A 12381-nucleotide genomic window follows, 5' to 3' on the forward strand; every position below is an offset into this window, starting at 1 on the left:
CTGTCACAGAGTGATGAGCGAGGATGATGTCTGGTGCATAATGACCCGGCGGTACGATGCGGAACACGGGTTCTGCCATTAGCGCAGCATATGCTCCTCGAATTAATCCACCTTAACCCATCAAAGACCTGAGGCCGATTCTACTACATTAATGCCTTCTAAAATCAGTAGTTCTTGCACTTTCAAGAGCTTTAAAAAATGTTCAAAAATAGCAGATGTACAAGGAGGTTGTATATCTGTTTTTTTAAAGTAATTTCTCTCTTACCTTGTCACCCTTGTCACCTTTTGTCCCGGTTGCTCCGTTTATGCCTCTTTCTCCCTGTAATGATGCAAGTTTTCAGAATAAATTCATACTTTAGCTCTACAGTATAACTCTATATTCGTAGCACAATGAATAGCGAATATAGCCGCTCTACAAGCTATCTTTTTTTACAACTTTTTGAAAGAAGTTAAACTTTATAAAATGTCTTATTTTTTTTCCCTATATGTCCCAAATAGGTAGCCTGGAATCTAGACATAGGCGCTCGTTCAGCGCTTGATTTGTTCCGTTCTGCAGAATTTGTTTTTATAGTGGAAAAACACCAGTCTGGCTTTCCCGGCTACCAAAGTTAGGGAAGCCAGGTTGAAATGTTCAAGGACCCCCATAACGCTGAGTGTGCAAATGTGGTTCCATTTGTACAATCTGAGTTACAGACCTGTAAGGCAGATATCTGGACTTCTATATCATGCTCCCTTGTTTTTTATTAGATGCAATTGTGAACAATAAAAGTAGGATGATGTATCCATTGGACAATCATATGGTTCACTGCAGCTCAGCAGTCAGTGTGAGGGGTGGTCAGGAGATGTTTACTAACTCTGCGTATAAAGCTGCTATAAGCAATAATATGTAAAAATAAAAATAAAATCCGACAGCCGACAGTCAATGAGTAAAACACTCCCAAAAAAGTCTCTGTGACACATCTAGGGTCCGCAATCTGCATTCAAAGATTTTCCTAGAAGCTTTGTCATTGGTCTATTTGCCTGTCTACTTCCTGATCATTGCGACCGGGTTTTTTCGACCAATGACAAAGCTTCTAGGAACATCTTTGAATGCAGATTGTGGCCTCTAGATGTGTCACAGAGACTACATTTTTTGGGAGCCTTTTACTCATTGCTGGCTGTCTGAATACCAAAAAATAAATATAAAAAAAGTTAATTAAAATTTTGACATATTGCTTATAGCAGCTGTAAAGCCTTGAAGGCCATGGAATGGAGGATTGAACTTCCTGGAGGATCTAAATACTCGAGGGATCCCATGAGCTATCTAGTGCCACCCTCAGAACAAGATTTTGTGCAAGACATCTCATAATCTAATTGACAGAATGCAGCATAAGCCCTACTGATTTTGGCACCTCCATCCGTGGTCTTTCCTCTAGTGCCACCCTTTGGCCAAAATATCTGGTTGCAGGGATGTGCAAAGAATGTTGGAGAGGAAGGAGCTTATATTCCCTAAAAGGACACTTTTAGTAGCCTCGGTACCAGGCTTTCATTTTTGTTGGTGCAAAAATTTAAAGCCTGGAGGAACACATTGGCCGCTCTGATCTAAAAGTGTGAGTCAACCCTTCCGGGTGGGCGTCGCTCCAAATGATGTGACGTAGCGCTGCACCAGGGGGGAGAGGAGGGGCCGGGGGTGACGGACAGATCGATGAGATCCAATCAGGGCGTGCGCAAATCTGAGCCGCGACCCGCCCCTCTAGACCAGAAACCTAACACGTTAGCTCAGGCTACACTTTTAGCAAATTATTGCAAAAATAGCTCTTTAGCTACTGATCGATGTAGCGTACAACATGGATTTCTACACAGAGGACAAATTATTTCAACACAAAATGCTACATTCAAGTTCAGGCGAGAAAGGAAATTCTCCTGAATACAAGGCATGGAAAAAGCTGCATTCATGGTCTGGAGAGGGCAGTGTTTTACTGATGGGTAAAAGGTCAGGGGCTCAAGCCCCCTTTGATGTCTATGTGTGGACATGCCTGTCTGGTTGTGTGTACAAGGAGCTGCTTTAGGCCGGCCGTAGTCACCCAGCAATCAGAAGGTCACCTCCCCCTGGGCGCTCATCATAACCATAGATATATCTTTTTTAAATAGATGCCTCATTGGCCGCTGCATTTCTTTGGAGCCATGAGTGTCGACGGGAGGGCAGCGCATCTTGTCCGCGCATCTCGTCCGGGACTAAGTCAGCCCCGGACATACACTCTGTGATGCACACGGAAGCTTCTCTGAAGCACCAACACGGAAGCTTGCCCTCTCTTTCTTGAGAGCATTCGCCCCAGAGCCGGAAGAGGCGACTGTATACCTTTCTATGTCTATGATCATATCCATCTGAGCGACCCCCTACTGGATGAAGCTGAAACTGTTCCCATTGCGGGACTAATACAGTAATCAAAACAATTGAATAAAATTGCCTCTAGGGGCTGCTAGTGGGGCTTTTAGACTCTTTGACTGGTTTTTATAGTTGTAAAACCTTCCTTTCCCCAAAGCACCATAATAATAAAAATAATGATAGTAGTAAGTAGCCTTGCCGAGCCATGAGGCCCATAGGGGAGGAGCCTATCTCCTGTTTCTCCGCGAGGCAGCTTGATGTACAAGTACACCCCCTGGACATGACACTAGTACCCCCAATCCAACCCTTGATGCTGAGTGTCAAGCAGGGAGGCACTGGGTCCCATTTTTTGAGTCTTTGGTATGACCCGGCCGGGGATTGAACCCCGACCTCCCAGTCTCAGGGCGGACACTCTAACCACAAGGCCACCGAGCTGGTAATAATAATGATAACATACTGATAAAAACACAACCCACCGGCATTCCTCTGTCTCCTCTTCCTCCAACAATTCCATGTTGTCCTGGCGGCCCAGATGCACCCTGTAACACATATGTTCATATGTGAATAATATAATAATAGTGCACGACATGACAAAACATTATGAAAGAATGAACAAACTCACTCTCTCCCCTAGAGGTCCTCTGGGCCCAGGAGGTCCCTCCTCGCCCTGGAAACAAGACAAGAGCATCCAGCAAGTCAATACCTCTCTTCCACATCCTTTCAACCTGCATGAAGACCTGAGACCGATTCTACAAATGCAGTCTGTCTAAACCAGCAGTTCTAATACCAGCAGTTCTCACACTTTATTTTCTCCAAAATGTTCACAAATAGCAGATGTACAAGCTCGCAGTGCTGTGAGCTTGTACGTCTGCTATTTTTGAATAGCCAACGCATTAATCTAAAATGACACAACGTTGTTCTCGGTTTTATTTACACCTGTGGCCGATTCTAAAAAAGCCCTCTCCTGACTTCTGAAAAACCTTTAATTTGTATTAAAAAGTAAAAGAAATACGTTGCTATAATAGTATATACTGTATATAAGAAAAATTGTGTTCCCATCATGAAAGGTATAATAATAATAACGTCTTGGTGTTCCAGGTCTAAATGGGTTAAAAGCTGTTTGGATGCAGGATATTATTTTCTTTTTGTATAATTTTTTAATAAAAATGTTATCTTCAAAATATCAAATACACCTTTTCATCATTAAATCTGCTGCTGCAAAAAATTTTTACTGCCTCATCTCACTCACATTAACCTTGCATCTTATATGTTTTTCACCCTGCTATATCTGATATTTTAAGACTTTCTGTTGCTTTCCTCTTGCTGCCTTTCTTGAAACTGCCAATGATGCATTCATGTGTACAAGAATCTAAACCTGTGATGTGACAACGAGTTGAGTTGAGTTACAGTGTACTTTTATGATGAGGTGTACTTGTTATGCGGAGCACATCGTGCCTGCACTCTGTGGGCAAGTCACCAACCATACCTTAGGGCCAGCTTTGCCAGGAAATCCATCTGTTCCACGCTGTCCCGGTGGTCCCTTTGGAGACACAACAATTCTATCAATATTAAGTGTATAATACAGTTATACTGAACCCTCCAGAGGGGTGGAGGATGACACATTCTGTCACTGCAGCAGTTGGAGGGAGAGGAACGGAGGGGTAATGCATAACTTACTGTATATACCCCGTCGTACGATGGTGTCGCGTGCCATAAATAGCCGATCTACAAGCTCACACCATGTTGCATCGCTTGCTGCGCCGCATGAGCTTGCCTTGTTGTATAGATCAGCTATTTTCGGCATGCGACACCGTTGTACAATGTAGTATAAATAAATCACTCAAACTTCGACACTTTACTGCACACATCTTGTGTGCAAACATATTTTTCACTGCATGTGAAAATATGTATTTTTGTTTCTTTTTACTGAAATATTGTCTTCCATGTAAGGACATTGGAGGATGGCTGTTTGTTTCCAAGCTGTTCAACTGAAAAGACTGATGTCCACTGAAGGATATATTGAAAGCAGAGTCACTGATGGGCACACTGTTGTTTTGTCATGCAGTGTCATTGTCTTATTCCTGGAGACATATTTGGAGCATGGCCAAATCCAGGCATCTGTAGCACTGTGTTCTGTTTGTGCAGGTCGTATATCTTTTTCTGTCCTCATAGAGCCTGCAACCACCACCATTATGAAAAATGAAGATGGTGTAAATATTCGTTTTTCAATCTCCTGGGCCACAAAAAGGATCCAAATCCAAGCAAATCCTATTTACACGTATTATCCAAATTATTGTAACTGTATGAAAAGGTGTCATATAATCCCATGAGCGATGGGCCACGAGGTAAATAAAGTCATTCATTCATATTGTATACTGTGCCAGGGTGTGACGTCACTGTACCTTAAACTAAGAATTGTAGGCTACCACGTTTCATGTGGTAAATTAATACTGGCAGTTCGCAAACGTGGCACAAAGTGACGTGCTGTGAGCTTGTATATCTGCTATTTTTTAATCGCCAACACTAAAATCTAAGATGCTCTCCCGGTTTTAAGGGGTTAATGGGAGTTTATTATCCTTGCCTGATTGAGGGTCTATCTATGGACAAGCTGCCTGGATGTTGGTTGTTTCCTTACTTTAAATGTGTGTAACAGTGACTGAAGATTGAAGTGCTGTCCACATCAAGAACTATATAACAATTCATAACTAATACCGGTAAATATTGTTTTAAAAGTGGTTCTAACTCAAGTGGATGGCAGACGACAGTGTTCAACAATATCGTTGGGATCAGTTACAGAACGATTTTGGTGAATGAGATGGAGGATGCCTGATTTAAGCAGTCACACCTGTCAAACTAGAACTGGACTCAGAGCAGGGTGTGGCTGCGCACCTGTTGTGCATGGACCTGATCAAGGCACGACAGGATAAATCAGTCATCTCCACAGACACTCAAGAGAGTGCCTCTGTCCGCACAGTGGAGAGCCATATCTGTTCTCCTGTGTAAACATTATTCCCTGCACATGGAGGAATAAAGTTACAAACTTAAGGAAGCTGCCTTGTGGTACTACTAGTCGGGCACAGACAGAAATACTGACAGCCATTAAAATTCCATTAAAATGTGCAGGTTGTTACAGGCAGCACATTGCTCTTGTGCTCACGCCTCATGGGTCTCTGAAGTTCATTTAAACTAGACTTTATTGCCATTTGCACAAGTGCATAGAACATTTGGTAGCAGTGCTGGATAAAGTACTATCAATACTGCAATGTAAAAACACTAAAAGTTGGGTAATCAAATTTGACTTGAGTAAAATTACAAAAGCCTTGGTATCAAAATCATTAGGCCCATTTCACAAGGTATACTGTATGTACCGTAATTTCCGGACTATAAGCCGCGGCTTTTTACCCATGATTTGAACCCTGCGGCTTATACAACGGTGCGGCTAATCTATGGATTTTTACTAGCCTGGTTAATAAACCAGACCGAATCAGCCGTTGGCAACAAAAATTGCCTACCGGCGGATTTCGGTCTGGAGAGGCTCAATTTTACGCCCATTTCCTACACACGAGAATGTGGGCGCCCAATAGGGACACGGTATGCAATATGGGCAGGCTTTGGTACAGTGACGTTCAATGCTTGAGACCTTTGACTGACAGTAGCTCTGACCAATTGCGTCAAAGAGAAAATGTTTCCCTGGAAATGAAATCCAAGCTGAGCCTCCCCAGACTAATATCCCGCGGATCCGTGCGATATTAGTCTGGTTTATTAACCAGGCTAGATTTTTACAGCTAACACAGAGCCATCTAAGGCTCTGAGCTAACGTAACGGCCACTAGGGGGCCACCTGCGGCTTATAGTCCGGTGCGGATTTTCCCTAAATTTGGCTGGTGCGGCTTATATTCAGGTGCACCTTATAGTCCGGAAATTACGGTAATTTTTTAGAAAATAGCTCACAGTGTCTCGTTGTTGTGGTTAATGTATGTTTTGTAATAATTCTAATCAAATCTAATCTAAGTAACTTCTTAGTTTTCAAATAATTCTAGTAGAGTAAGAAGTACAATATTTGCCACTGAGATGTAGTGGAGTTGAAGTATTGTATTGAAAATTGGAAGTACTCCAGTAAAGTAAAAGTACCAAACTTTTACTCAAGTACAGTACTAATAATTAGAATACTCTCCACCACTGTTTGGTAGCTTACTGATGTCCTCTTTGACAATTGGCAGCTCTATACCATCAAATTGATATGGACATTTATGAATAAAAGTATATACTGTAGCCTATAATCTCTAATGTGAGTTTTCACTCAGGCAGTGCTAACAGCCTACTAACGGCCCACAGAGAGAGAGAGTGGAGGAGAGAGATTGAGTGAGTGCTACAACTGATACGATGACATCCTTTTACATCCTACTACATGCAGTATTGGCCTCGACCTTCCATCTGTCTCCTTTATCTACTCCACTGGCACCAAGCGTAGGATGCAGAAGGTGATTGCCCACCCTGCCAGTTCTCTTTTTGTACCCCTGCCCTCAGGTAAATGACTATACGGTCTCTAAAGTGCAATACCTCCCGCTTTAAGAACATCACTTATCCTGAGGCTGTTCGCCTCCTGAATGCTGACCCTCTTCTCACTCGCACTTTACAGCGTGAAGCTGCTTTGTAAGAAGGATGATCTGCGAGGAATTGCTATTCATTTACCATGAATTGTAAGGTTGCATTCTTCCTATTTATTGGTCTCTCTCTCATGAATTGTAAGGTTTTGCATTCTTCTTATTTATTGGTCTCTCTCATATGATGTTTGTACTTTTGTATCTTTTTCTACCGTCTGAATATATATATTGAATATGTGATGTTGACTATGTGTCTATTTGTATGTCTGTTTTTAGAGCACTGAAACAAATTCCAATCAACTCTGTTGACATGGCAATAAAGTATTGAATCTTGTATGATAGATTCATTTCCTCTCACACAGGCAGGAACAGAGCAGATCCAAAATTTGAGAGAACCTGTGATGTCATGACATACTTTTCTTTTAGTTCTTGAGTGGTGCAACCACTCCAAGGAACAGCAATGTCCGTGTGTCTGTGTCTATGTGACCCGTGTCTGTGTCTGTGCACCTATCTACAGTATGTGACGTTAATGAGCACCAGTATAATGAGTACCAGTAGGGGCGCTGTTTTTCAGAAACAGAGAGAGAGAGACAGTGCCAGGGAGTGTTTTTTGTGGAAAGCTTGAATGCTTGGAATGGATTCAGAATCATGAAAACCCCCTAGTTTGACATGTCACATTCTACTTAAAGTATGATGAAATGTTGCTTTATATTGGTTGTCTATGCCATAGAAAAAGGTTATGGACATATTTTATACCACACCATAGACTCTATGGTGTGGTATACAAAAATGTCCATAACTCTTTTTTTCAAGATGTTTTCGGCAAAGCAGACCTCTCATTCTGTGGACCTTAATGACCAAGTGAATAGAAAAAACACAAATAAAAAGTATGTCATGACATCACAGGTTAATCTCTATTCCTTGAGCTTTTGGGCCTGTGGCTCCCCGGCTACATAGCTTTATGGTCTTAATCATTCAAGTTTGCTCATTTATTTAGTTACAATACTTATGTTTAGTTTTGGAGAATGTATTTGTTTGGGTTTCCCTATGCTATCAATAGTCATACCTCTCCTGGGTCTGACTTTCCCTACTCACCCGTCTTGTCTTGCCTTGTCACTGTTGTCAGTCCTGTCCTGTGTTTTGCCTGTCACACCCCCTAGTCCGCTTGTTACACAATTCTCATGTTTCGCAGCTAATTCTGGTCCCTGTACACTCCAGCTGTATAGTATATACGGTATATCCCTGAGTGCTTGTCAGTTGGTTGTCAAATGTTCCAATGTTCTGTTTGTTTATGTTTCCAGTGTGCCAGTAGTTTCTATTCTCTAGGTCAGGAGTGCCCACACTTTTTTTTTTTTCTAATATATTTTTTATCCCACGATTCTGTAACCCATTTTTCACCCCTGTGTCAATCATCTAATGTGATCCTGGGCTCTACACACCCTCCACCAACCTGGGGAGAGCAACGGACTTGAACTCATGCTTCCTTCATGCCTGAGTGTCCAAGTTGCTCCTTTACACCTGACAGGGGGGAGTTTCCCTGGTTGGACGTAGCGCGTGGAAGGAACACGTTATTTAAACCAGTTCCTTTCCCCTCCATCAGGCGCCCCGGCTGGCCAGGGGGAGGCAGTTTAGTGACCAGGATTACTGCATGTTTTTGTGAGGGTATCTACCCTAGGGGACACGGGGAGAACATGCAAACCCCACATAGAAAGGCCCTTTCGCCAACCCCGCCTTCGGGTATGGGCACTGATGACGCGGAGGAGGAAACACGCCGCCAGCACCCATCATTTTTTTGACTTGAGAGCTACTTTCAAAATGACCAGCTCAACAAGATCTACCCACCGAAAACATTATAATACCATTGCTGACATTGCTTTGGAATAGCAGCGCTGGCTTTACATTTAAGACAAATGCACTTGGAATGGGAAATAGAGGGGGAGAAATGGAATAGGTAGAGTTTTTTTGTATTTCATTTGTAATTGTGCGCAGCAACACTCTTGATTATTATTATGGGTTTGAGCTGACAGGCCCTTTTTTATGTCAATCAATCAAGTCAACTTCAATCAAGTGGCTAGAGTCTAGGTTCACGACAGCCTGAACTCCATTAGCTGTCTCTACTTGGGTCCACTGAATTGGACCCAATCAGTGTGGAATGGATGCGTCATCGTAGTTATCGTTGTAATTATAATTCTTGGTGTGGAAAGGCCTTTAACCACTTGAACACTAGCATACCTACTGTGAGGCAAACATTGTTGATGAATTAAACCAGGAGATAAGGGCCCAGTATAGAGCCCAAAGGGAATTTCGGTGAACTAAGTAAAGTGTTTTTTTTAAGGAAAAACTGTTCTGAATTCTGAATTGCATCCGTTGGCAATGCAGTAATGCGCCATGCTGGTCAGAACACAGTGGTAACTGACAGGGCTCCCAGCTACAGACTATAGTCTCCTGTCAAGTCATGTTTATTTACTTATATTATAGCCCATTTCATACGACAGGCATCTGCGCCTGTAATACCAACGTGGGCTGCAAAGGCAGTGCTACTGTACTCACTGTAGATCCATCGTTTCCAGAAAGGCCATCCAAGCCGTCTTTGCCAGGCATACCCTTTGGAAGACAAAGATAAATGTTACTACTGCACAGTCATGTCAGCGTGATTCACTTCATGCATGAAAAGAATAGCGCATGTTTTTGAGGAGACAGGACCAACTCACAGGCTTTCCCGACTCTCCTGGTTTGCCCGAAAATCCAATCTCACCAGGGAGGCCCTTGGTAAAGAAAGAAAGTATTAAATAATATTGTCATGTGTTTTGTAAGATAATTTATATACAGATAGTTTTGTTAAACTTACGGGAGGTCCAGTGTGTCCTGGATTTCCTTGTGGCCCAGCAGGCCCCTGGGGGCCCTAACAAATGAAGAAGAGAAATATTATATGTATGTGTATGTATGTATGTATGTATGTATGTATGTATGTATGTATGTATGTATGTATGTATGTATGTATGTATATCCATATATAACTCTGGATACTTTTGGCATCAAACTACATGCAAAGTTAAGGACGCAAACAAAATTGGGCTGATAAAAACACCCCAAATGTGCCTATATGTATGGCTGGAGAAGGCCATTCCAGATTTCACCAATTCATTATACTAGAGCGGCACTGGCCTATTTGGAACGATGCAAGTTGGAAATGAATGTGGCCCCACCCAGATTTGTGTGTGTACTTTTATGCCCATATATGGAGTTCTTTGTCAGGCATGCCAAATATGGAGTCTATGCAGATGTCAGAATGATGTCAGGACAAGCCAGCTCCATATATGGACGCTGGGCAGGGCCCTGTCCAGAGCCCGAGCAGAGGCCTTTTTGGGGCGGTTCTAGACAACCGTGGGTCCGCCCGTCTCGACACCGGGCACTGCACCCCATGTGGCGATGTGGAAGTCTGTGAAGTCTGTGACAAGCTGAACAAGTTTCTTTCTAACTTCAGGGGCATGTTATGAAAGAAAAATGTGAACAACGCAAGTTTATAAACTGATATTGATATTAACTTAATGTTGTGGTAAAATATTACAGTAGCAATCACATTCAGTCATAAAGCAGAGTAATAGAGCAGAGTAGCCTAGAACTGGAGAATGTTGAGATTAATACAATAAAGAAAATGTGCAACACAGTGTACTGTACTGTACTGTATAACTAGCTATGGTGCAGGCTTGCAGCAAAGACACAGCATCAGTGCAAAGTAAATGAAGCAGTACCAAGCAGTAGCCACTAGAGGGGGATATTGGCCTAATTTGGAAGTTCAGCGCGCCTGCATTCATTTTGCCTAATGCCGACATGACCCATGACTAGGTCAATTTCCCATGTCTATCATGCACACGGCAGCCACATAGGGGGTGTGTGTGTGTGTGTGTGTGTGTGTGTGTGTGTGTGTGTGTGTGTGTGTGTGTGTGTGTGTGTGTGTGTGTGTGTGTGTGTGTGTGTGTGTGTGTGTGTGTGTGTGTGTGTGTGTGTGTGTGTGTGTGTGTGTGTGCGTGCGTGCGTGCGTGCGTGCGTGCGTGCGTGCGTGCGTGCATAATTAAATGTTGTTCTTACAGGTGGTCCAGGAAGCCCGTCCACTCCAGGTAACCCACTTTCACCTTTCTTTCCCTAAAAGACAAAGAAAGTTGCACATTTATATACCTTTCAAGTTAAGTACCAGTAGCTGTTTGTTTCTTTGCACAACAGTCAGGGGGGGCAGCGGTGGCCGAACGGTTTGCGGAGCGGTCTTGATATCGGAAGGTCGCTAGTTCGTATCCCCGGACCGGCACGTTAAAATTACCACCGTTGAAGTGCCCTTGAGCAAGGCATTGAACCCCTACCATGAAATGTTCTATGAATTGAGCAGGGCCTGGCTGTAAACAAGTTCTTGAGCTTAGTCCAGTTACCCTGGGTAAACATGGTAACTTTAGTAGCAAGCTAACATGCTATTATAAATCTGTGTTGGGTTAGGGTTGGAAATACACTGCCATCTGCTGGAGACTCCCCGCACTGCAACTGAGATTGCCCGTGGAGAGGCTGTGTGTGTACGGTACGTGAAGCAACAAGCTTGAGCACAACAGTTGTTTGAGCTTGTGGTAAAACAAGCAGAAAAAAACAGAATCTAGGTCATTGCTCATCTGTTTCTTTTTCACCCCTCCAACAGACCGTGTGGTGGATTCACTTGGAAAGCCCTTTGGAGCAATAAAACGCTGGGCTGAGACCTCCAGTGAAAACTACAAAAATAGGAGGAACGGACTGGGGGTTGGCCCGGGCCAAACACGCCGCCGCAGAGGAAATAGGGTGTTTTTCTAATCTAAACACACTGACACTGTAGCCACACTCACTGTAAATTTACAAACTGTAAAATCCACTTGATGTCCGTGGGGGCATGCTTCTGAGAATATAAACTATTATATATATATCTTCATTCCAAGAAAAGAATGTACGGCACTGTATGCTACTTGTATGGCCGCATCACTTGTGGTCAGCTGAGCTGAAGTTCCTGGTGAAATTGGTTTCACAGCTGAGAAGCGGTTGAACAGTGCATGTTGCTGACTTGAACCTTGTCGCTAACAGTACACTTTTCAAGGACCCACAGTTCGATTAGAGCATTAGATTAGAGCGTGTCTGATGAGAGTGTATACAAATGGAACCAAATGGACCTGTAAGTGACGGTGTGCCGTACATTCTTGAGAGTTACAGACCTGTAAAGGGTCCATTTGGAAACCCCTCAAGGAACCTTGAGGGATCCTAAGCTGGACCCTATACTTAAATTGGGAACCATGCACTGCATTAGGCCACGGAAGCCCAATCAATACCGTTTTCATCTCTGATCGACCGCAATCTACGCATCTGGTTCCATCTGTATACACTATCAGAGTTACAGACCATTATTTGT

General features: G+C 43.1%; 1 protein-coding gene across 3 annotated transcripts in view; it reads right to left on the reverse strand.

Annotated features, from left to right (window-relative positions):
- The window catches only part of col22a1 (collagen, type XXII, alpha 1), an 89188-nt gene that overhangs the window by 27503 nt on the left and 49304 nt on the right, over positions 1 to 12381 (reverse strand). For all 3 annotated transcript variants that reach the window (XM_083771120.1, XM_083771121.1, XM_083771122.1), the window contains 8 exons: positions 11058 to 11111; positions 9817 to 9870; positions 9680 to 9733; positions 9519 to 9572; positions 3852 to 3905; positions 2988 to 3032; positions 2842 to 2904; positions 266 to 319 (listed from right to left, as the gene is read on the reverse strand). In XM_083771120.1, the coding sequence (XP_083627246.1) occupies positions 266 to 319; positions 2842 to 2904; positions 2988 to 3032; positions 3852 to 3905; positions 9519 to 9572; positions 9680 to 9733; positions 9817 to 9870; positions 11058 to 11111 (432 nt within the window). The remainder of the gene's footprint in view (positions 1 to 265; positions 320 to 2841; positions 2905 to 2987; positions 3033 to 3851; positions 3906 to 9518; positions 9573 to 9679; positions 9734 to 9816; positions 9871 to 11057; positions 11112 to 12381) is intronic.

Source organism: Protomyctophum parallelum (assembly GCF_964188405.1).
Source record: "Protomyctophum parallelum genome assembly, chromosome: 1".
NCBI lineage: Eukaryota > Metazoa > Chordata > Actinopteri > Myctophiformes > Myctophidae > Protomyctophum > Protomyctophum parallelum.